The sequence below is a fragment of the Pagrus pagrus genome, assembly GCF_965226575.1.
Source record: "Pagrus pagrus genome assembly, chromosome: 22".
Taxonomy (NCBI): domain Eukaryota; kingdom Metazoa; phylum Chordata; class Actinopteri; order Spariformes; family Sparidae; genus Pagrus; species Pagrus pagrus.
In genome coordinates this window covers 11057110-11083288 of record NC_140204.1, presented here as the reverse complement: position 1 = coordinate 11083288, position 26179 = coordinate 11057110, and the positions used below count along the sequence as shown (strand labels likewise).

General features: G+C 41.2%; 1 protein-coding gene across 1 annotated transcript in view; it reads right to left on the bottom strand.

The window, feature by feature from the left end:
* arap2 (ArfGAP with RhoGAP domain, ankyrin repeat and PH domain 2) overlaps nt 1-26179 on the bottom strand; it is a 118871-nt gene that overhangs the window by 51180 nt on the left and 41512 nt on the right. The window contains 4 exon segments of the mRNA XM_084343788.1: nt 6573-6747; nt 11724-11906; nt 12444-12529; nt 18530-18729. Of these exon segments, the coding sequence (XP_084199914.1) occupies nt 6573-6747; nt 11724-11906; nt 12444-12529; nt 18530-18729 (644 nt within the window).

The window sequence follows — 26179 nt, the reverse complement described above, 5'->3', positions numbered from 1 at the left end:
TAGCCAGAGGATACACATAAACACACAAACACTTTTTTTTTGTCAAAAAACACTTCAAAATTAAAACCATCCACACAACAAAAAAAAAAAAAAAACCTTTAAAAACTCTCAGCAGCCGCTTGTGACCTGCTGACCCGTCTCACAGTCCAGTGTACAGTGTGTTTATTCGTTAAAAACATAAACAACGTCAACAAGCGCTGAAAAAAAATTGGCAGAGCCTTATGATGTTGCTTACAAGAGGGCGGAATGGAGACCCGAGATGAAACAGGGCCTCTGATTTAGTGTTTGTGTATGTGTGTGCGTGTGTGTGTCTGTGTGTGTGTGTGTGTCTTGGTGTGTCTTCTTTTTATTATCCACACAGCAAGCCTGCTGGATAAATTTTTAATGTGCCGCGAGATTCAGAGATTCGAGGCGTCAGGGATGCTCGGGTGGCAACAATAAAACTTCTCTGCCTCCAAATCCGCAGTGTGTCATTTTGAGAAGAAGCGGAATGATGTCAACAGTAAGAGGCATGGCTGTTTAGCTTGGTTTTACAAGACAATGGCCTCCCGGGTGGAGAGGAGAGCCGCCATAAAACACAATTTACATGTTTGCATTGCTCTGTTTACAGTTTCGGCATTAGCCGATGCTTTTATCCACAGATTTACAGTGAAAGAGCTGGCAGGGGTTCATTGTCTTACTGCAAGACACAAGTTGTTTAGGACAAACTCAAACATTAACAACCTGAAAGCCCTTATTTCTAGAATTTTTATGACTTTAAGGTCTTACAAATAGCTCTAATGGCAAAAGTTTTGTTGGTAGAGATGTATGACAATGCCAGGGAATAATAGCGCTACCTTCCTCCAGTGTCTGCATTATGACCCATCTGTAGTCCTACACATAGCTGGCTTAAAGCTGCAATATTACAATGTGACACTGCTTAATGTACAAGGTGTTGCTTCAGCCTAGTCTGCAGTTCCTAAGCTGCATTTAGCATCTTTTAGCATCTTTTAGCTCATTGTTTTGGTTTTCAGGCCCACGACTTTACTGTTTTATTTCACTGCTCCCACCAGCCTTATTTCTAAACATACCATAGAGCTGCTTTTAGCTTAAAATGTCTGATAAACTCACTGTATGCTACCTGCCCAGCGCCCAAAAGGGTTAGGGTTAGGCAGTGTAGTAGCTAGCGTATTTCTACAGCAGGACCGTTCCCCAGGGACCTTTAAAAGAACATGAAACTGTAGGGATCAGGGTCAAAATGAAGTTGTGGGGACATTATGTTACCCTTGAAAAAGTCCCTGCATGGGGGGTAGTACTTTTCAAAAGTACAAGAGTTTTGGGGGGTGGGGCTTGCAGCGCTGAGCATTTCTGCTTGGTTGAGAACTCGTAGCATTTTATTTCAGCCACCATTTTTGAAAATCTGCCGTACCTATTCAGTTTCTTTCGTTCATTGGGCTTTAAGTGGGGCTTTGAGTGGAGGTTTAAGCAGATGCAATAATATTCAGTCAGTGTTTTGTTAACATCAGTCGGTGTATAGATTGATTGGTTGATCATAATATCTTTGTTGATAGGTTTATCATTGTATCATGTGACCTATCCTACATATTATTTCAAGCCACTGTTGGAGGACATCTTCAGTAACATGTATCTAAAGATACAACCAATACAAGTGTATCTCCTAGTGAACGTTTACCACATAAACAAATAAAGCCAAGACATGACTGTCTAAATATTAACTATAGAGCTACGACTCTAATGCAGTGGACCACAAATTAATTTCTTAAGACAAGCACTGATGGGAACCAGTGACCTAATACTTTTTGTCACTAATTAACATTTTCCAAAGAATCTCACTGTCAAAAGAGAAACTTGTAGGTGTGTATTTTGTACATATGGATGTGTTATCTTCGTAGCGAGGCTAAGTGGCAGGTGGAGCTCAGTCGTTATTGTCACGAACCCGCGGCGCTTAACAACCAATTACCGGCTTGTCTTTCCATTCAGCCAAGGTCCAGTGGCACCAGCACAGAGAGTGACAAGTCCTGAAACTTCTTTTTTTGTGTTAATAAAGTGCTCGTTGGCCAAACTGGTCCTCTGTGTCATCCATTTAAGCCACAGATGTTACTGCAACACTGGCAACACCATCAGCGGTCTATACCTGCTAAATTAGCGAGCAAGATGTGGGAAATTATGAAACATTTGGGGATTTATAATGCTCATTTTGGTGTTAAGAGAATTTCCATTTGCAGCTTCAGTCCATCAGCTGATCCTTTTATCGCGTATTACTTCCAATTTGGTGTCGAGGCTTTTGCGGAGACGCTGATTATTGCAGGGATTTCAAAACCACAACTGCCCACTTACAGTTCATGTTTCTTTAACCGCTGAGGCTGTAAATTAGCATTCAACGGTGGTATCAACACAGATCAAAGTACAGCATCCACAGTGTTTGGTGTCTGATGGCATATTCATCACCATGTTCACACTGGCAAGTGACAGGCCAGACACTGGTGACAGCTTGGTTAGACATGACTTGTGCCAAAATAGATTATCTTGAAGAGTATTTGCATTTGGCAGCGTGTGTTCATTTTTTAAAATGAAGCTTAAACGGTACCAAAATATATTTTCTTTGACACTGTCTGTTTGCCACAACTTGAAAATGGAAAGTCGTTGATCTCATGAGATTTAAAACGTATTTGGGTCTGGTAATGAAAGCCAAACTTGAGAGGAACCTGATACTATATACGCATTTTGATTTAATTTGTATTCATGCGGCCTATGCAGCCTCTTGGGTGGCACATATGGGAACACACTGGACATAACAAATGATAAAGTAACCTAAAAATGTACAAGAAACCACTGCAGTGGAAGGCTCTGACTACAAGGGATAGATCCATCATTGAAGCTGTCCTCGGGGGTCCCTGAAATGCGAAGAGACACTGCCTCAGAGAGCTGCCATTGGCATTTTTTTTTTTTAATGGAATCTGGGATGGGGATATGTAAATGAACATGCTCCTACGTTATCCCAGGGTGCTCTGGGGCGAGCAGGTGTGGGTGGGAGAGCGAGGTCCGTCGAGGCCCACATGCGTGCACTCGTATACGAAGAGAGAAGGAGCTAATGAAGTGGCAATGCTCTGCCATGAGTGGATGTCCCGATGCCGGAGCTACAAATGAGCCACCGTGGAGGGAAGGGACGGCGGAGGGGTTCTGGGAGAAGCAGGCTGACAGCTTTGTTTTGATACGCTATATCCAGGGGAAATAGAGGGCTTTTCCTATTTTTATTTTTACAAACTGGGAGCGCGAGTCATCCTGCGAATAGACGCAGCGGCAATGTTTTCTTCACACTTAGAGACACTCCAATTTAGACTTTACTTGTTACGACTGAGGATTGTTCCGCGTGTCTGACAATTGTTTATTGCTGGCTTATCCCAGTCTCTCACCAGGGGGGATAATGAATTTGGTAAAGAACCATGTTTGTCTTCATTTCATTCAATATACTTCTGTTTTAAAGCACCATGTGGTGGCTGAATGAAGGCTTGGAGTGCATCCTCGTTGTGATGGTTTATAAAATCAAATATAGGGAGGAATGCTTCGCACATAATTCCATGACTAGACACCGCTGCAAACGAATGACAAACCTATAACTCTTCCTATATTACCTCGGATGTGTGCAGCCATTGTTAACTGTAATTCGAGGTTGATGTTTTCTAAAACTCCAGAAAGGACTCTGAACTCTTGTTTTGTCCTCGATATTGGCTGCTATGTGGCCTCCTTTCATTCTTCCCTCTATCTTCCCTCTGACAACACCGCGCTACACAGTCGGGATGGTGTCACATGGGTATTGAATTGTTCCCAGACATAACGCTGCGCACAACAACTGAAAGAGTTCAATTTTTGTTTAATCAAAATTTTCACTAGTCTTTTTCTGCAGACTCCGGGGGAAGCTCGCAACAAAGACAATGCAGACGGCACTTTTCCACAGCTTTGTGTGAAGTGACAATGTGTCCGGCGGTAGCAAAATGTCAAATGGGGAATTTGGACAGTGTGTTTTGTGTGGAGCCTTAATCTTTTTCAGCACACCATGATGGTTTATGTCTTCAGTGTGGTTTCACAAAATATATTTATAGATTCATTTATTTATGTTGCTTTACGACCAGCTTTTCCCTGCTAGAAAGGTTACAGGGGATCTGAGGAGCAGCACAGCCTCATCTTTGTCCTCTATTTTTCATTCCTGACTATATATGAACACACAAATATGGACACAAACTGAAATTATCAGGCATTAGGCTTGAGAATGAGCGTTGTAGGACTTTGATACGTCACTAAACCATATCATATATAACTTTGCAACATCCTACATAACGTTAAATTACATAATTGCTATAATATCCACTCATGTCAATTAAAATATAGTTAGGGTTAGGCAAAGATCATGGTTATGGTGAATTGACTGGCTGACTATTGACTGACTATTCACTTGGCTGGTTAAAGAATAAGCAATATTCTATATTTGTGTTATTATTAAGAAATTAATTTAAAAGACCAGAACCTACAGTGCACTGGTCAGAACCGTAATACTTTCGGGGTGGCTTTAACCCATCAGTTTCTCCAGAACATATAAATCTTTAAAAAGTAGGTGAAAAAATTCTGACTTTAATAAAAAAAAAAAAGTTAAGTTATAGACCAAACAGCATTCACCTTATTATTTTCCGTCGTTGGCAGGCTGTATTACACTGACATACACGTGCGAGTACAAACGATGAGTAAGGTAACCGATAACATTTGATACCAAGTAGTAAATAAAGTAATATCATTACTTTTTAATGGAGTAATAAGGAAAAGGAAACGTGTTACACTTCCTGATTAACTTGCCCAACACTGATTCATGTACGACAGATTTGTCAAATATTAAAGTACTTGGACACAATCCTTAGTGTGGCATGTGATCCTGGGTTGACATCTTGTTTCATATTTAGTACCTCCCTTGAGGCCACTCTGCCACACAGTCCCAACTTGTAAAGAGCTGCACTGACTCTTGTCCCTGAGGCAAGATCTCCTCTGCAGCCAAGAACACTATAAATATGTCAGAGTGGCATTTGGGCTCTTGGTCACCTCCCTGACCTAGGTCCTTCTTGCCTGCAGTAGTTGCTCTGTTTTAGTTGGACATCCACCTCTACAGGAAGAGTCTCCATATTTGTCTGTTCGTTAATGATGAAGCCGTTCAACTTCCAGACACATAATGAGCATATAGAGTGCCTGTATGCTACACATTTCAGATGGACAATAGCACACACTTGAATGTGTGCGTGTCTGTTTGTCTAACTGGATGTGTGTCTTCTAGCACACCTCCCAGTAATGGGCCATCACCATGGCGACCAGGTGACCCATGCTTGCAATTAGGAGTCCCTAACAGGCTCGGTGGCGGCGAGTGTGCACAGATGCAGCGCATACATTATGTAAAAACAGTTCCCGAGAAAGTCTCCCCACGGCCCCGGCCAACGGCCCCTCTCGCTCCTTTAATCTAATACATTCTTATCATCAGCCCTGTGTGGAAGCGCACAAACAAAACACGCCCGTCACGAGGAAGCCACAGAACACAGCACATCTGTGCCGGGGCCTGCGACGCCAGGAACATGAGGTGGGTAAAACAAAGCAAAACTAGGTGAGAGTCGACAAAGACACAAAGAAAAAGCAAAAGAGAGAGAGTGACAGATTCTTTTACTTAAAACGCTGACTTCAAATTTGTGGGTTTTTGCCTTCATTTTCTATTCATGGCAGTGGAGAAAAAAACTCCCACCGTGCTATTATAAACATGGCGGCACAGCGGTGAATATGACTTTTAAACATGATTGGCTTGTTAAAAGTGTAAAGATATTGGGCTGAATGCAGGCGGGTGGCGCCGACGGTCGTAAAAGTCCAACTCGCACACCTAGTTTAAAGGCCTTTTCACAGATTTATGTGAGTGAGTCAGCTCTTTTTTTAAGTCTGACTGGGAATATAGGAGTTATTCTGTTTCAAAGCTACGGTCTGTGGCACCTCACCTGGGTTGAGCTCTGGCCATAGAAAGTTTGGTGAACTCTTCATTATTGAATAAAAGAGCATGAACAGTAATTGTGGGGTCTGTTTTTAATAACTTAACACAAGAACCGCACCGTGAGAGGTTAATTAAACAGACAGTCTGTCTGCTCTCACCACTAACATTAGCATTACAAAGACAAGAAGCATTATAATAACAATAATAATTATAAATGTAATGCTTGCTAACAAGCCTACATTAATTGTGAAGGAAAGCTAGCACTAACCTGAAATACAAGAATGTCTTCTACATGAAGCATCAAGTGGTGAGGATGCTAATGTTTACCTGTTAGCTTTAGCCTCAGTCTTTAATATCATTCATATAAACATCAAGCGCAAACCTAAAGCTGTTTTGCATAATAGTTATCGTAATGTGAATTTACTGGAATCATCACATACATTAGTTGGCTAGCTTTGAAAAAAAAAACAGGTAGCATGAGCTGGAAAAGAAGTGGTAAACCTGTCACTGTGCCGTGCAGGAAGAGAAACCTCGGTAGCTTCGGGGGGGCCTCGTAGTTGCTTACCAGAGAGTTTGTTCTGGTGCAGGAACTCCATCTGTAGCCTCTGACCAGCACGCTGGGCCAAGAGATAGGGGGTGGAGACGGTCGGGTCCCCGGTGGCGCACATAACATCTGCCCCACTGAACACCAGCGCCATGGTCTGCAGCACATCAGGCAACACCACAGCTGCACACAGCGCCTGTACACACATAAGACAGGATCAAAGAGCACATGAAGAGTTTCTCTTTGCCTTCGCTTGGTCTACTACGGGTCCCATGAGGTCTCAGCACCATCTCTAAAATTCGTCAATAATGTATGTGTGGGACAATACTGTGTTTGTAATTTCAACATATTTCTAAGCTTTTTTTTTTTAGCAGTTGCAAGAGTACACCTGTCACTTTACATTTCCTGCTGTGATAGAGTCATAAGAGACTGAATGAGTGCATTCGCAGCTCGTTGCGTTTCTAAGTAGCCTTCTATAGCTGGATTAAAACCTTTAAAAATTTCACACCCCAGACAATGAACCTGTGAAAATCCCTGCAAAAGCAAGTACGGTCTCACTTCCTCAGAAAGCAGAAGCAGAAGCTTGTGTGGCTCTGCGTGTCTGCGTGCACATGGCAGGTTGATAAAGGACAAAGAGTCTATAAAGCGGCGTCAGAAAACCATATAAAGTTTAGAATTGAGTTTCGCCCGCTGATCTCAAAAGAGAAGTTAAAATAAGATCAAACTTTAATACTCCCTGTGGGAATCATTAAATCTATAATGCCTGTGAAAAAAAAAGGGAATATAGCAAATAAGAACAGGACAAATGGGCCATATTAAATATAATGAAACTAACAATTTCGAGGAAGAGAAATGTGGGAACAAAGGCATGAATAACAATGAACTGAGCAAATAACAACAGCAGAGCAAACTGAGGCAGAGGGAAATACATGGAGGGAATGCACCGTTTGAAAACACACCCAGAATGCAAGATACACACAATAGGAAACTGACAAGGATGACAGGCGATACAAAGTTAAACTCTGATATGACAATTTAAATAAATGAATGGTGTAAATTAGCCTGAACTGTAGACAATTTAAAAAGGTTAAGAATGCTATGTATTGTAAATATAACATGTATAAGAGCGCATACTGGTACAATAGTTAACACAAGAAATACTAATTAACACAAGAAGGCAATATCCAGTATCAGATGACCAGGTGGATAAACATAGCATCAGTGTTAACATTTTGGGGCGTCAACAAGCTATTTTCTTTGGCATCACTCTGAAACAAATTATATAATGAGGACTCTCTAATTGATTCTGGTTCTGAATTCCATTGATTCTCTGAAAATAAAAAGATGCCCCGGCTGAAAGCAATTTTTCTGAGTGGGATTGATCAGTGGTCCGCGGCAACGCTCGCTAAAGGACGGCATCCAATGAAAAACATCAATATAAACTTAGACTTTTAAAATCTTATTTTCAACTTTAGGAGCAGTTTCATAAAATTAGGCAACTTCTAAGAGACTGTGCATCTGTCTCTGAATGCACAAGAAAGGCAAGACATCCCGACTTCAAGCCTAAAACGAGTCAAGCTTAAAAAACACAACAAATTCAACATTTTCCATAATGCAACTTAAAGGGTAACTCCAACAATTTGTACACATTTATGTGTTTTTACAGATCTTCCCGAGTACTCCTGCATATGTGGGGGAAAAAAATACAATAAAGCCTTTTGTGTCTCGAGAGGAAGCTGAATATAATCTGATAAATTGCCTCCACTGACGGTCGCAGTAGCTGAGTTGCACTGTGGGTAATGAAGGCAGCAGGTTTTATAAAAGGAAGAAGAATGTGTGGAATAAAAAAGGTGATATCTCCGCGTTATAGGAGTGCTATACCAGTGGACTTCTTCTCAAAACCTAGTGCCTGGCATTACCCACAATGCAAATCTTAGCCACTGAGTGACATCACTGGAGGCAATTTATCAGATTCATGCAGCTTCCTCTGGAGCCACAAAAAGCTTTATACTTCTCTTTTCAAATATGCAGTAGTCCTCCTCAAGACTAGTGAACACAATGTAATGCGTAAATTAGTGGAGTTATCCTTTAAAGGAACTTTTTAGAAGTTTGGCACTCACTCCTAAAACAAACTTTTGCTCCTATAAATACATGATGTTGAATTCCTACTTAAATAGGAGCAGAAAACCATACATACTGTACAGTATATATGTAGTTTCAAGCCTTGCAGACATGCTTTGCTAAAACTATTCACCTGTTTGGCGCTGTGTGTCAGCTAAGAGAAGCAACATAAAAGACTCCGAAGAATACAGTCTGACTGAGGAGAATATTTTCTCTCTCTGGCTGTCTCTTCCCATCAGTCCAGTCAATTGATGTGACATTGTGCACGATGACCCGCAACAAAGTGGATCAACAGAGGAGTCGAGTGGCAAACAGCGGAATTTCAACGAGCAACCTCTCCTTTCATCGGACTTGGACCTAGTCAGTAAGCTGCATCGATCTGCCGCGAACAAGCAAGATCTGTCTGAAAGAGAGGCACAGTGAGGCTGCGCATATACACACAGGCAAAGTACACACACAAACAAAGTACCTGTCAATATAACCTGCCCACCCACACAAAGGACCTGCACTGAGATAAAGATATTTAAGTATGTGTGTGTGTGTGTGTCCCAGGCGCACGTTCATGTATTTCTATCCGTGTGCACGGTTTCTGCAAAAAAACATAAAGAATAAATATGTTTCTTACTATTATTTTACTCGCTGTCTTTGTCTCTCACATGCTCACACACAAGACGGGGTCAGATTAAGGCAAAATAGTCCCATGCAACCTGGCCTTATTCTGTATCGTCTCTGGAAATGACCTTCCGTGTCATAGCAATTACCGCGGCCACTAGAGGGTTTATGTGTGTGTGAGAGTGTGTGCGTAATGATATAAGAAGGTCCTTTGACACCCCCCCACCCCCTCTAGGTCATGTGGCCTGCGGAGACTCTGTGGAGGTCACTGGGATATGAGCTTCTAATGGGGAACATGGGACTAAGAAAGGGAGAGAGCGGGATAGAGATAGAGGGAGGCGTGAAAGGGAGAAACCGGACGCAGAACGAAAACATCCTCGCAGAATAAGCACGGCGCAGATGAGATTATTTAAGAGAAATATTGATGGCGTCAGGTATAAATCACTTCACTACCTTTATATTCTCGTTCCATTACTCGAATTGACACTTTAAACGGTAATTTACTGCATGTGTTGAGTGAGTTTCATGACCGCTGGGCCCATAAAACTTGTTAAAAGGCCATTGCGTGATTTCAAAAATTGCATGAATGTCAATGAGGAAAATTTGCCAGTATTATTGTCTTTGTTCCAGAGAAGACTCCCAAAGGAGTGGGGTTTTATATAGCTTTTATTTTTCCGTATTCATACTTGTGTTACAGTAAGTAAGTGTGACACAGAACTGGAACAACGTGTCCAATGAGATTAGGCTCAGTGTCCTTGTTTATGTTAAAAATACTTTTTTTATGCGGTTTTTTATAGGTTGCTTGTGATTTATTACTTTATGTTGAGATAAGTGGAACTGTTTTAAAGACTTTTCTTTTAATATCTAAACACACACACACATATGTTGAGTCACGGTGTGTATAAATGCTCTATGACACACTGATCCCTATCAAATCTGTTGAGCCCCTTTATAAAGGCAGGCTAGACAGAGGAAAAAGCAAACACAACCACCCACCTCTGCCTTTCTCCTTCTTTCTCTCTTTCTCACATGCGCACACACACACACACACACACACACACACACACACACACACACACACACACACACACACACACACACACACACACACACACACACACACACACACACACACACACACACACACACACACACACACACACACACACACACACACACCCCTCCACTGGCCAAACCCTTTTAGGCAGCCACACTCTCTATATCTGTCACACCACCCTGCAAAAAAAAAAAAAAACTCCCACTGTAACAGCAAATTCACACATCTTCAGTGGAGCAGCACACATGTTCACACGCGTGTACACACTCCCACATATACACACACAAACGCGAAAGCAAAGCAAAGCCGCAATAAAACCAACCCAAGCGTTTCTGTTGTGGATCCTAATCCACTTTTCCACTTAGCCAGCGAGTATATCTCTTCCCTTACTTTTCCCCCCATCATTCCCTCTTTCTCTCTACATCTCCATCCCTCTCTTTCCACCCAAGAAAACAATACAAGGGGGCTGATCTGCGTAAGTGCTGATGCAGGTGGAAACTTAGCCGTTCAAAGGCTCCGTGCTGCGTGCTTTTAAGACCCTCTCTTTAAGACGAAGCCAAAAACAGGCGTCTTTTTTCTTTTTCTTGCCAGAGTAATAAACCCTAAACCACAAACTGGCAGAGGAGGCCTTAGCGCCAACCTGCTTACACTTGAAATCAATAAGACTTCCCCTTTGGCATTTTTACTTTTTTTAACTTACAGTGCCGTTTCACTGGTGGTCAAAAGGTCATGGAGATATGAGCGTTTTCAGGGCCAGTGGATTTGACTAATGGAGTATGCCATGTAGCATGCTTCTAAGCACAGATGAAAACATTGTAGGTGCCCACTTATCAGTGCATGGTTGGTGAACTTCTGCTGCACTTTGGCCTGACCTAAAGGAAACATAGCTAGGTAACTAGAGAAATAAAAACACATTCAAGGTCTAGGAAGGATTCATCTATTGACGTTTTCTCCTGTTCACACTATGAAGCTAGGAGGAAAAAAAACACTGACTAAAATCATGGGACAGCTAGTACATTCAAACACATGTTGGTTGTTTGTTGCAACATAATGCTAGCACAGACAGCTAGCAGGACATAGCTAACTCAAAATTGCTGAAAATCTATGCCGGTTTCCTGTTGCTAGCCAATTTCATGCTAGCAAAGACTTCTAGCAGGACTCAGGCAAAATAATACATTTTTTAGATAGGCTTGTTGTTTGTTGCTCCCCAATTTTATGCGAGGAAGACTGCTGCTTGTATATAGAATATAGTTATAAGTGAGGCATGTAGTTAGAAGCTGCTTAAAGTGCTCCTCCCTACACAATTACAGGCCAAGAAGGAATACTCAAAGACCAAAAGAAGGCAGAAAGCATCCATTTTGTGTGTATTATAAAAGTTGTACCTGGTTGAGCTGCTCCAGGTCATTAAAGCCCTCCAGGACCCTCCGGTACTTCCTCTCCCTGTACTTCCTGCGGATGAAGGTGGCGCGCTGCTCTGCCGAAGCCCCAGAGTAGATTTCCTCCTCCAAGGGAAGATTAGCAGCCCAGATGTTATTAGCATTCTTGTTCCCCACTTCAAGGAAGAACTGATGGGTTACAGAACAAAGAGAAGGGCAAAGAACAGGTGAGAATAATTTGTAGAGCTATTAGTAGGATTTAGGGCGGCAGTGGCTCAGTCAGTAGAGACTTGGCTTGGGGACCGGAGGGTGGCCGGTTCAAGTCCAGCTACAGACCACAATATGGAAGTGGACTGGTAGCTGAAGAGGTGCCAGTTCACTTCCTGGGTTACTGCCGAGGTGCCCTTGAGCAAGGCACCGAAACCCCCATGTGCTCAGCAGCCCACTGCTCCTAGTCTGCAGTATGTGCACTTACCATGTGTGTAGCTAGTGATGGGTTAAATGCAGAGGACTAATTTCAGGTGTGTTTACATGTTCCATGTAAAAGATAACTGACAATAAAGATTCTTCTTCTTCTTCTTCTTAAATTTTGTCAACATCTGCCAAGCCCAGACTGGCATTAACACTTGTTGCTTACTTTTTCCGATGACGGTGTAATACATCAAAACAACTTGAGAATGTGTGTCGCTCTCACTTCTAAGAAAAAAAACAGCATACAGTTTGTACCTCCACTAGTGCATTGCTCCAGATACTGCTGTCCAACTTCAAGCTCCGCACTTTGGAAATACCCGGCCCAAGGGAGCGGTGCTGGCCTGGTACACAGGAAGACGGAGACATCAGCTTGAGTTCACAGATACACACTCAATCCATACAAAGCTGAGGTTTAAGAAACACGCCGCGTCGTTGTCAGGCTACGCTTTTGGTTCCTGAAAAGTTCATGTGAAAAAACTGAAAGATTAATGGTAACATATATGCACACAAAATCTCCACAGTGTCTGCACAAACACACACCACATGTCAGTGATGGAGTAAACAATAAACTGGCGGTTACAAGATGGAGAAACAGAGCATGACTGGAAGCTCATTCTCTCACTCACAACAGACATATTTAGTCCCCTCAGCACTCCTAATTGGAAATGAAAGCACAGAACGAGGGCCATTAATTGCTAATGAATCATGAGTAATTCATTGTGTTTGTGGGTCGGCCTGTTTATTTGGGTGAACGAGAGGCTTCTGGGGTTGCTTATGGCCAAAGACAGAGCATACATGCATAATACATCTGGCAGAAACAGGCCGCATGTGTGAATGTGAATTATTGTCCTGTGTGTAAAGGCAGACAATTTTAGATTTAGATTTGGCATGATCTCATTACTGTCATGTGTGCTCAAGTGGAGTAGCTGTGAACGAAAATGCAGGGCCAAGAGCTGTGATAAGGCCGTCTTGACACAGATCTCAAGAGCACAGACACCAGAAAGCACTGAATCATTTCTCACATAAGACTTTAAAAAGAGAAACTAACTAGGAATTCATTTTTGATAACTAGTGAGTATTATTTACTCCCACTACATTTTGAATACTGTCTACCAGGCAGAGCAAACCATTATTTTGGGGTCACATTAGATCAAGTCTAAGATTGTGGGTTGTTACATATATTATATAATGGGTGTATAAGCATGGACTGTCTGGCTGCACAGACAGCATTAAACTGCAAGACTATTAAAGTTGCAATATGTAAGAATTGGCTACCCGTTGAACTCACCAGAGTCGCTATCTCTGCAACAAGATAGATATATGTCTTTGACATAACATCAGAAATATTTCTTCACATTCTCTTTATAATTGTAGTTAATCTTTGAAGTTTTCTACATATTGCACCTTTAATCATTTAATAATAAATGTTGTTGCACATCCAAACTGTGACATCTTTAAGGCAGCCTGTTAAACAGCACTAGCAATATTTAGAGTTATGTGTCGTCTGCGTAGCTAGGACAATTAACACTGTGTATTCATACAAATTAGCTAAATATGCATATATAATGAAAAAATGTGGTGTTCCAAGTACTGAACCCTGATGAGCCCCATACAGAATTTGATAGCCATTTGCAACAATATTTACAAAAAACTCTTGTTAATTAAATAAGTACGCAACTAGTAGAGGCCCTTTCTGGAATGATCAACTATATGTTTCAGCCCCTCAATCAACACTGTGTCAACCATAGTAAATGTGGCTCTTGGAGGCACTATGTCTGAGATTGTTTGAGACTTTTACTAGCGTAATTGAACGTGAGCCATGTGGGATTTACAAACTACTTGAGTACATGTGTTGAAAGGGAAACTTCAAACGAGCACTAAATGATCTAGTTTGTTAACAACATTAAAAGTGTTGCACTCCAGATTATGCCTTATCGAATTTATCCTTTTCTAATAAAGGAATCTAGAATTCTTGACGTTTCAACAAAGACAGCAGCGATCCAGTCTTCAGGTTTACACATATTCAGTAAAAAAAAATAAAAAATTGGGCCTGTAATTACAAACAGTAGGGATTTCCTTCCCACATTATCAAAATATTTTGTTGGAAAATTGGATGCATTAGTGTGACCGGACGTGTTTAAATCTTGCATTTCCAAAGTCACACTGAAAAGAGAGAAATGATCACTATCTTTGAGACCACATGAGTCCAGCTTAGCAAAAAACGAGCCAAAGAGCAGGATTTCTGTCACTTTTCTCCAGTGAAGGAGAGGAAATATTTTACGCTGGGCGCCTGCTGAATTGCTACAGCCACACTTCATCCGCTGAGCCACACAGCACCACAGGACCATTTTCACTTGTGTAAGGGTAATGAAGCTGAAAAAAGTGTGCATTCGCACGTGCCAACAGGTACACAGTGAGATCTTCCCATATTAATAGCCTGTTGTAAATGTCTTCATCCTTCTGATGGAACCAAAACAACACACAAAAGGGCATTCCCATCACAGCGGCTTTGACAAAAAACGCCCTGCCCACAAAGGATTTCAGCCCCAATTAAAAACTTTCCTGGCGACAGTTCATGGAGCACTTTTCCAACCCCCTGTACTTGTGTGGCATTTTCCCCTCACTCAGTGATGAGTCAGAAGCAAACAAAGCAAAGCAATGAGCGCCGCATTTGTGGGTTACCACAGCAACTGTTGACAGCAGAACTGTCTACAAGTTGCGTCCTTGTTTACTGCCATTAAATGTATACTGTAGAGAAGGGCCTCCAGATCTTTTGAGTATTGTCATTTCCTGTGGGGGCAGGTTGCACAGTGGGAGAAAAGGCAAAGAGAGGGAACAAAAGGATCAGTGTAGGAAGAGGCAACGCTTTAGTTGTTGAGGAAGTGAAGTTACTGGTAATGTAGGTTTGAACTGTTTAAGGGTCGGGACAAGGGCTTATAGCATCGGTTTGCTACTGAAGAGAAACACCACTAGCAACATGAGTGGAGAATGAGACTATTGTTTAAGCTACACTACACAATATTTTTATATTATTGATAAATCAAATTACTATGCATAATTTCAAAGGGGTTACCGGTATGTAGAGTTTTAGTGTCTTTCAGCTCATTGTTTTGGTTTAACATGCCTGAACTTTAAAAGGGGCACTACGTCGTTTTGGAGAAGAAATTCAATCTTATAATTGTAATATTTACAATATTAATGAGGTAATAATACGAACTCTAACTGAATAAACAAGCTGTTCTCAGAGGAAAATAAGGTCCCAGAACACTGTTTGAAGCTAGAAAGGTGGCAGGGTCCGCCAAATATAAACAAAGTAAAATAGCAAAAACCTAAATTGTGTTGTTCTCTAAGGTTTATAATAGGCAATAATCAGTCAGTGAAGATCTATCTCTCCTGAGTACGATTTCAATTTCTTCCCCAAAACTACATAGTGCACCTTTAATGTTTCAGTTCACTGCCTTTTACCAGCCTCATTTCCAGCTGCAGCAGGCTGTTGTTTTCAGTGAAAAAGAAGTCCTCATAAACCCACTGAGCGCTTCTTGATCAGCACCAAACAACAGACAGACAAGGTCAGCAGCTAGCAGGTGAAAACTCGGTACAGCTGCTAAACAGTCGATATTTCCCTCGAGCTGGATTCAGATCGATTGTGTGACCAGACACAGGACTCAAATTTAACACTAATGTTGCTGGATGTCTAAATAGGTAACTGTTAACATGTTACCAAAACTTCATGAGGTGGTAACGTGTCCAAACCTTGTTGCATCAAACCCAAGTGGACATATTTTGCCAACTTTTAACAGATAATACCCAGATTGTCTCTGAAAATAGCTGATTATCTGCAGTAATGGCTTCTGCTGCAAGGAGACACTTTCAGTTTTCACAAACAAGGTCCTCCTTTGACAAGGACAACTCAGAATATGCTTCCCGTAATGAAGGCTTTTCTATTTGCATTCTCACTTTCTAATAGAAGCAGAAGAGAAAAATGGGAGAAAACGCAAATGAGCAGCTGATTAGGATTTTGTATGAAAAGCACACGTGGGTACAGTGAAGCGTGTCTGTACTAGGATTAGATTTTTTTTAAAAACATTTCCACTCTGCTTTTTGTATTACTGTGGTTTTGATCAGATTTACCTGTGCTTCTTTTAATTTCCACAATAAACACAAATCATCTTTTTGCATAAAACTGAAGACAAGGGACACTTTCAGTCCTTCAAGTCTACGCAAACAAAGTAATAGTCTGTAGCCTCACATCAAAGAGCGAAGCAACAGACTATTAAAATTCATTCTGTCTTGGCACAAAAAGAGGAAAGCCAATGTGGGATCATTTTCACCATTAGCCTTCTCATTACTTCTTTCCTCTTTCTCTTGTTCAGCATTTCTCTTTATTGTCCATGACATGAGAGCGCTAATTAAAAGTGTGAGCAGTCATTGGTATTCCGAATGGACCACTACCTAATTTAAGGAGAGCACAGAGTGAGGACAGCTTCCTCATCGCAGATATTCACCCCCTCTCTCCCAGCGTGTCGACAAAATGTAATATTAAACACCCCTGCAAATGAAATCATTTAAGGGTGTTTGAAAAGGGATGTTGGATATCTGATGCGTACCAATTACATGGGCTTTGCAGAGGTGAGGTGAAGAATCGCATTAAAACTTATGACTCTGGGAGAAATCTCAGGCCTGGAGTTGATCTGGAGGGGGGGAGGATGAGCACATAGGAGCATGCAAGAGAGAAAAAAAAAAAAAAACATACAGCGACCAGATATCCCTCTAGATCGAGCGTGGCCGCTGCTTCCCTCTAATCATGTTTAGCGGGTCAAGAAGCGGTTTGGGATCCCCCAAGTTCTCACCCGTGGCTTAATCTTTGTTGTCATTTCATCTGAGCCATCCAGCATTGCCAAATAGATTAGAGAGTCCAGAGGCCAGACGCCAACCCCTATAAGTGGCTTATCACCTGAGAACTTATTCCAAAAGAGCCTCTGGGCCAGAGTACATACTCACACAGACGCAAACAGACACCAGACCACACATACAGATTGAGAATTGAGTACTAACTAGAGAGGAATAAACAAGAATTAATATGAGCGAATGAACGGTGTGTGTTTGTCTTTATAGCTGGTTCCCAACTGCTACGGCTTGTAATTCTTTACAGCCAGACAGGTTTCAAATGAACGTTTGCGAGTTGTGAGCAAGAAAGATGATATTTGATTTGAAAATGAGTGTTTGAAGAAGTAAAACTCCGCAATAAGATGCAGAGATTTTGAGATAAGATGAAGGAAAATCATCATATCATAATTTTGTATCTGTAAATTCTTATTCTCCGAGGAAGCTGGATAAAAAAGTGAAGACGTATGCTTCAATTGGCACAAAAACAGTAATCACTTACTAACACAATCTACAGTCTAGACGGTGCGCAGCAGGTCAGGTGAACATTCAGATGAAATCTGTTTACAGGAAAGCTCCCAATTAAACATTTATGAAATATAAACTTTCCAGAAATAAAAAATGAGTGGATATTTACCTGTGTTTAAATACCCATGGAAACTAAAACTGTACATAGATACACTTGCCAACCTTGAGACCTCAAAAACAGGGAGAATTTCCAAAATAAAAGCAGGGCTCTTGAGGTCAAAACCCTGAAAAATTTTAGATTCAAGGATATTTTCTTCATTTAAGTGGCATTTTAAGAATGAAAATAACAAATAAAAACTAAAATGCAACTTTAATTAAACTTTTAATTGTCAGAAAACAACGCATAATTATTTGCCCTCAAGCGTAATCTTATAAGTCTGTGGCATAAAGCAAGTATCATCTTTCATTAATTCATTTATTCTTTGCCCCCTGCATTTTAGAGAGTGTACACGCCGCTGCCCTGTTTGTCAGCCTCTCGATGGGGATCGAGGCGATGAGACGCCCGTGATTGACAGCAAAATCAACGCGGCTGATTTTACAGCCCCTTGCCTTTAAAACTTTACATAAGTAACAGGAATTCTTCCCTCCAGTGGGTCTGAAATTTGTTCAAATATTCTTTCACCTCTTCATTTCTTTCTCCGTCTCTCGCTCTTTGCGGAGGACGAGGCGCAGAAGTACGCTGTGCATTGCCAGAAACAGGTTATGATTACTAAAAGAGGGAAAAGGTGTGAAAATGCAAAAATCTGGAGAAACATGGGAGAGCTGTGGCACTAGGAAAAAAACAGGAGAGGCCAAGGAAAACTCGATGTTTGTTGTGGGCGGGTGTGCATGCAACATGAGTGCCAGTTCACTGTATGTATTCTTGTTCATCGCTGTGTCCACCTGCGTCCACCACACGTGTGTTCGTGCCAGTGAGTCAAGTCCCTTACCTGCACACTTCTTACAGATGACCACACCCAGGTTGAAGGACGCCCACTCCGGCTGCGGGGCGCGACAGTCGGCGCAGCTCCTGTTGGCCTCGTTGAACCAGATCTTCTCTGCCACTTCATAGTCGGAGAGTGTCTCGGCGATCGATTCCTGGACTGCTTCAATCCACTCCTCCTTCTCCTGTTCTGACTCGGCCGTGAAGCTGCAACGATCGATTTTTTGCCCCCCACCCCAACACATGCCTCACTGTTATTGATTTGATTTGAGAGAGAGCAATTAAACAGCATAGTATAGCTTGGCAGGGTTACAGGGGTGTGCAGTATTTGGACTAGTTTTGGGGGGTTGCCGAGTGTGTATGCCGATGTGTGATTGCAATAGATTTGGTGAAACTGATAGGAGAGCGGGAAGAGGTGGCGACGGGGCAGGTGAATCGATGCATCTCACCTTGCACCACTAAAATCTATAAAGCGCTAATGCAGGATATTTTTCCAGGATATTATTTCTATATCAGACTGAGGTAAGTTGAGAGACGGTGATGGGAAAAAGACTATAAACATTTACAGCTTGAATATACATGAAAAAAAATCGTTATTAACATGAGGACTTGCATCAAAAGCTCCGTCATACTGCAGTGAGAAAATAAAAAAGTAAAAGCACTGAGAGAAAATAAATGCGATGCTGCTCGTCTGTTCACATGGTTAGAGACTTAAAGCTTAACTTCCAATACAGCATATGTCTGAAAGTGTTGCCATATGAAGGTGATTAAATAACTTAAGGAAAAGTAGACTGTTGACGTGTGTCAGGTTTGTGGTTTTGTACTGTAATGTCAGACAGATGCTTTATTGTGGTCATGAATGGTAGACAAACACCGTAGTCACCTGGTTACTTAGGTCCTCAAGTTCATTTTCATAACGCTGGACAAGTAAATAACCTTTACCTAACAATGTACTGACTTCTCCTAACTTTTCTCATTATATACAAATAAAATGTGCAAATGAAATAAAATAACTAAGCTGGTTATTTTAACTTTAAAATATTCTGTTGCCTGACTTTTTTTTCATTGAAATTCAGATGGAATTGGGTTAAATATAAGGATTCATCTTTATGTGTAATGATCTTTCCTTTCCTCCATCTGCTTTCCTGTCATGGGAATGCTTTTCTCCGTTTCAGTCTTTATCATGCACATGTGCTCATGTAAAAATCAGATGAGAAACCTAGTGATGTATACTGTCAATAATCAAGAAATTCCCCCATGAGAGACCGAGCAGGGGAAGAAAGGAATGTTACTTATTAATCATAAATCAATAAAACGCGGTTAAGAATCTAACTGATGAATAAATATATGAGCCGACAATCAGAGATGAGATATGTATATAAATATATGTATACACACAAATAAAATACAGAATACTGGCGTGAGAACATGTTGTGTTGTAATGTATTGACCTATTTCCATACAAACTAATATCATTATCATTTTAGTCAATTAGTCGCCTCAATACGGGCTACTCTGATTTTGCATCAAAGTCAGTGGTTAAAACCGTTTTCTAAACATCAACAAACGTGTTTCATATATTATTAAAGATTAACCGATAAGCCAGCAGACTATGGACCGAGTATGGACCTGCTCTGAATAAAAAGTTTCACGAGGCAACTTTTGTTGTGATTTTGTACTATATAAATAAAACTGACTTGGCTCGATGTAATCCCCTACCACGACTTTTTACATGAAATTTAAAAAATCTGGATATTGCAAAAAGGGCCCTGACTTAACCTCATCCAACACAACTGGGATGAAGTTTAACGCTGACTTAGAGCCAAGCCTTACTGCCAGAATAAGCTCCTAACTGAATGAGAGCACATTCCTGCAGCCAAGTTTTCAAACAGCTTTCCCAGAAGAGTTGAGGCAGTACTGTTATCCACACACATGTGGCCATATAGTCTTATTTGGAAAGACCAGGTTTAAATAAGGTTAAACAGGCTACATCCAATCTACTAATTCTACCGAGGTGGTCAAACCAGCCACATTTCGAGCTCTGAATTCAAAATACGACAGAGACGGGAGGGTTTTTTGATGAGGGGAAGACAGTTTTAGGAGGTTAGGGAAAAATCTGAAATCTAAAAATGAAAATGTCCAACACACGCACATATACAGTTAATGCCTGAACTGTCAAGGCTCCTAAATTGGACGTTTTTCAGGACAGTCATTCACCTGTCTCTCAATCCATCTATGTCTTACTCATTAGTTTTCCTGGAACGAGGAGATCTTTTTGGACACCACACACACACACACACACACACACACACACACACACACACAGAAACATGTCAATTACTGTCTAATAAGCACTTATAAAGATACCTCGCAGGGACAGAAACCACTGGTTTCTAATGGAGAGGATGGAGCAAACATTTTGAAGAAGTTGCTGAATGTACCGAGTAACTTAAAATTAGCCCAATGTATGATAAGTGTGTGTAACAGGCAATCCGTAAGCTGAAGCGAGAGCAAGCGTAAGAGAGGAAGACAGACAGCAAGAGGCATCAGCAGAGACATGATATTGAGAGGAAAAAGAACGAGATGGAGAGTCGTGGATTCACTAAAAAAAGCACGAAGGCGACGGGGAGGGGAAGCTTTCGCCCAGAGCGGAGGATGTGCACCGGGCCAAACCTCGCCCAAGTAACCTAGCAGAGATCGATAGGGTTGATTGGGTTCAGCCGTTCTGTGCCTACGGGTCTCTGCCTAAGGCCCGTCTAAAGAGATGACTGCTCACATTCCTCCGCTGAACTTCAACGCGGCCTCCCAAAACCACAAAGGAGCAAAGGGAGGCAGGAGGCAGAATATGTGACGGTCCCCAAGCCGCAGAGCTTTAGATGTGAAGTGAAGGCTGGTCTCAGATGAGACCGGATTTCAGGACTTACAGGTGGTGATGTGGAAAATATGAAATAAAGAAATATAAAAGAATTCAAACACCTAATATTATATCAAAGAACACCTCAAAAAATTCTTCCAAACCACTGAAAATTTGCATAAATGTAAGAGGTGGAGTAGGAGTGAAATTACTGTTTTACAAGCTAAAAATAATACAATTGGTGCCTTTGCTCTGATTATAAATTTAGGTATAACTAAGCTGTTTGCAAGCACCTTTCAAGTTGTCTCACATGCTGTTACCTCTCTCCCTGCAACAAAAATACAATCATACAGCTCTCGTGTTATTCCTCGCTGCTTCTATGTAATTACCTGGAAAGTAATCAAATCTGAAAATAAAACCGAGAGTGCAAGAATAAGTCCGGAGCAAGCCCCAAGTACCTACTGTTCTTTGTCTTTTAAGGCATAGAGGTGAATTGCTAAGTTTATGTTACAGCAGTATGTTGATTGCTTAAAAGAATAGTTTTTCGCTTTTTCTGCCAAGAAATCGATGAAAAGCTTGACACCATTCTCACATTTGTGCATTAAAGAAACAACAAAAGATGGTTAGCTTAAAGCTAGCATAAAGAAACACAGCTTTTGCTTTTTAGACTTCATTTTTTCAAACAAACAAAGTATGACCTGTTGATAAGTGAGCTTTAGAGATGTTGCCGGGTAAGAATATCTACCTTTGAACACGGCAATGCGAGCCATTTCCCCATGTTACAGGTCTTTGTGCTAAGCTAAGCTTATCATCTTCTGACTTATATTTAACAGACAGACATGAGAATACTAGCGTTCTTTTCATTCAGCCCTTGGCAAGAAAGCAAATAAGGGTATTTCCAAAAATCTATTTTCTCAAAACAGCACATCTTACATTCAATTTCAGCTGGCCTACATGGTCACGGGGCTGGAAATACTGCTATTTACAGTTAGCTTCAGGGTTCCCCATCCACCCCCACTCAATTTAAACCTGGTCTGTGGTAACTTGACAGTCTTTTTACAATCCTAAGTTATAGTGAGCATTAAATAATAAGTGTAAAGGTTTACTCCCGCTGGTGTCTTTTATCTTAGTTGCTGTTTAAAGGCATTTATGCTCTACTACTCCACGTATTACATGTAACTGGGGAAATCCAGTTCTTCTTTATTAATGATAAATGGGCCTCTGGCTCATTTTGCATGCATGCATAATGTACGTTACGGTAAGAGAATCAAATATGAATGGTCTATATTATAAAATTTAAGTTTTTGTAAAAAAATAATACTTATTACTACATACTAAATATCAAGAGCAGTTAATTGGTACAAGCTGAGGAGCACTCGTATATTTTTTAATTCAGGTGACACGACAACTAGTCAGTCCCATCTGCATTTATTGCTGAGAAAATAGAGTGCTTTCATATATTGGTAATCAATACAGCCTCTTTAATGACCATATTGTGAAAGCAATAGATCAACGTGCACTCCGAAACATCTGCCATGCATCACCATTTAAAAACAATCCTAAACAGTTGATGTCAAAGGGTCAGATAATTCATAAATGGGATTTACAAAACCAAAAAAGGAGAATAATATATGTGTAAAACGCCGACAGATATTCTAAAGAAATAAACACTTCAAATATTTGACCTACATTGGATGAAGCCGACCCGAGGAGGTGTTCAGGAAGGCAGTGAGTGTTCTGATTGTATGCACGGTGCTGCGTCTCCTGCGAGGAGATTTTACATCACAGCAAAAATGACTGACTCGTCATTTCTTTGTTAATTAAGTTGTGCTAAACACGGTTGTGTTGGCTAAATATGGTTTTCTATGAAAAACATCACGAGGCAGAACGATGACAAGACTGTGATCAACATTTTCTCTCGAATAACTGCGTGATTGAAAGATCACAAGAGAGTCAAAATGAGAAACTGCTGGAGGAGTTAAAGCAATGCTAAATCTGACTTCAGATTCATGTAAATGAGGCGACTTCAATCTTTCAAAAGTCAGAACTGCACCTCAAAGTGACTTGGAGCTGATCAGAGAGTGAGTGAAAAAGTCTAGTTTGTTGTTCATAGTTCAGCATTTAGATCAAGAATTGATCAATTGCTTTTTATGTTAGAACATTTGCATAAAGTTTGATTTTAAAAATATCTTTATTTTCATTTAATTTCAGCATTTTCAATATGACAATAACATCATATCTGCAGCACAGTCATAAACGTAAATGAGGTAAGTGAAGGTGCATAAACGGCTGAAGCCTGGTGTTATCCTTGGCTTCACGGACAGGAGCGGCAAGTGTAGTAGTGTGAACACACACCAATCAGCCAATACACATCTTTGCTCAATCCATGGAGGTCCCGCCTTTGATTGGACTTGGCTTTGACCCATCTAGGCATGGGCAGGGGTGTCCTTTGGTGTCTGCTACCAGGGTGTTTATGGTGAATCCTTTGAGTCCCATTGATTACGAGGTGGGACCTCCATGGATCGGACTTATTCCGGCACGTCTCACAAATGCTCAATAATAGTGGGATTTGTTTTTTAAGGAGGCCTTGAGCTCTTTGTCACGTTCCTCTAGGCACTCTAAGCAGTTTTTGCGGTGGCGGGTCACATTGTTCTGCTCAAAGAGGTGCTGCCATCATGGAGTGCCATTGTCATGAGGGGGTGTCCTTGGTCTGCAACTGTGTTTCGGATGGGTCTTGTGTGTCAAGTGGCATCCACATGAATGCGAGGGCCAAAGGTTTCACAGCAGAACACTGCAGGACTGCATGAACACCGCGTTGAATGAGTAATGTTTCCAGATGTCCTTGAATAATGTAAACGCATCTTTTGAAGGGTAATTTTATCAGAATTACAAACACCCCCCCCCCCCCCCCCCGTGATACGTATCAGTGCACTACACAGTGGATTTGTGTTTTTTTTCTGATGCCGACTTGATACAGTGGAGATGTAGGAACCAGACAAAAACAAAATAAGCCAGACAAACACAGATTCTCTTTATATGCCCTTGAGCTAGGCGTTTATCTGCAGCTTTACTTTGGTAGAAGTCTTTTCTGATCAGGAGCACAAAGTTTTCTTTTCTCCAAAGTTTAGTGTCTTTGTCTGGTAACATCTCCTCCCTGCCTCATTGTCATTCTCTCTCCTCATAAGAGTCTACTACTGCATCTACCACAGCGGGCTGAACGCTCTGTCCATTTAACGGCAGCAAAACAATGGAAAAGCCAAAGTGAGTCTCCACAGCTTAAAGTGATTAGATGAGTTTCTCACTAATCCCCACCTTGAGCAGGTAGGAGAGCGCTCCCAGGGCTACCAATCGATTTGATACACACACACACACACACACACACACACACACACACACACACACACACACACACAACACACACACACACACACACACACACACGATAAAACCCTTTCAGCAATCACCTCATCAAAACAATTCAGGAGAACTGAGCTCATTTTAATTCCACCTCGTTTTTGTTTCACACAAAATGGCAATTACGTCCAGCGTATTAACGAAGCTGCCAAACGATGGGACCATTAAGGGAGCTGACACAAACCGATCGATCGCACATACAACAGACAGGTAGAGGAATGAGGGGGGGAAAAAAATCTTTATACGAGGCAACGGGCAAAAAAGGGAAAGGGTAAAAAAAAAAAGCAAGAGAAAACAGTGGACAAGCGCGCACAAACAAACAAGCCATGCTTTGTCCGGGCAGCTGTGATGGTTGTATTCTAAATGGGCCATTACAGCACAAACAAGCAGCGCACTCATTGATTGTAGACCCACCGGGGACTGGAGTCACCTGACAGGCTTTGTGCCCTACAGAGGCGAGAGAGATACCTGCACAAAGCTCCCAAGGGAGATTTCATAATAAAGAAATCCTAATCGATATTTAGTGATTTTTTTAAAAAAATTTTTACAGGACCTTGTTCTCATGTAGCGTGTTTGTTGCAATGACCAGAAAGTCTGAAATGTATGCGGTGGGCCGCTGTTTGTGAAAGAGATCTGAACACAGAGCGCTACTGAAATGCAGTCAAAAGAAACTTGTTAGATGATTCTTGTTGTCTCATTAGAGAAGAGTCTTTTTGGCACGCCTGCTCATTAGTTTCACATCTCAAAAGGAAAACGTGTGCTACATTTATTATCGTAAAAGATTAAAGTGTGACAACATAAAGTTGTAAATGACTGATATTGAAAATGAATTGCGCAGAATAAATTAAAATAACTAACTGTATTTGAAACCGGGCCAGAAGCTTACCACAGCCCAAATTTACGTTTATTGTTAGACGGTGACCTCTAGTGGCCGTAGAAATTATAAGGGGAGCAAAGGAGGACATGAGGAGGAAACCAAAAGTCAACATTTTAATTTCACTTAAGTAACTAAACTAACAAACATATTTTAACCCGAACTTTTTCTCAACCTAATCAAGTAGTTTTGGTGCCTAAACCTAAACCAAACTGCGAGCATTTCACAACGATAACCGTGTGACAATGAAGATGCAATACAACAATGGTCTGGTACGCCTTTGCTGGTGCTCTTTAGCAGTCATATGCGACTGGCTGGGTCGTTTTGGGAGCGGTCATACAGTATATGTCATTTGAGGAGTCATTAGCAATCAACCTATTCAGCCCTGTTTAACTATGAGGACTTGAGTTACTGAGGTAAATTTCACATCTACATTTCAGTTAGGTGGCCAGAAACATGAAGAAAAAAATATATTATTCATATATGTTTATAATCTATCTATAATTCTGCCATCT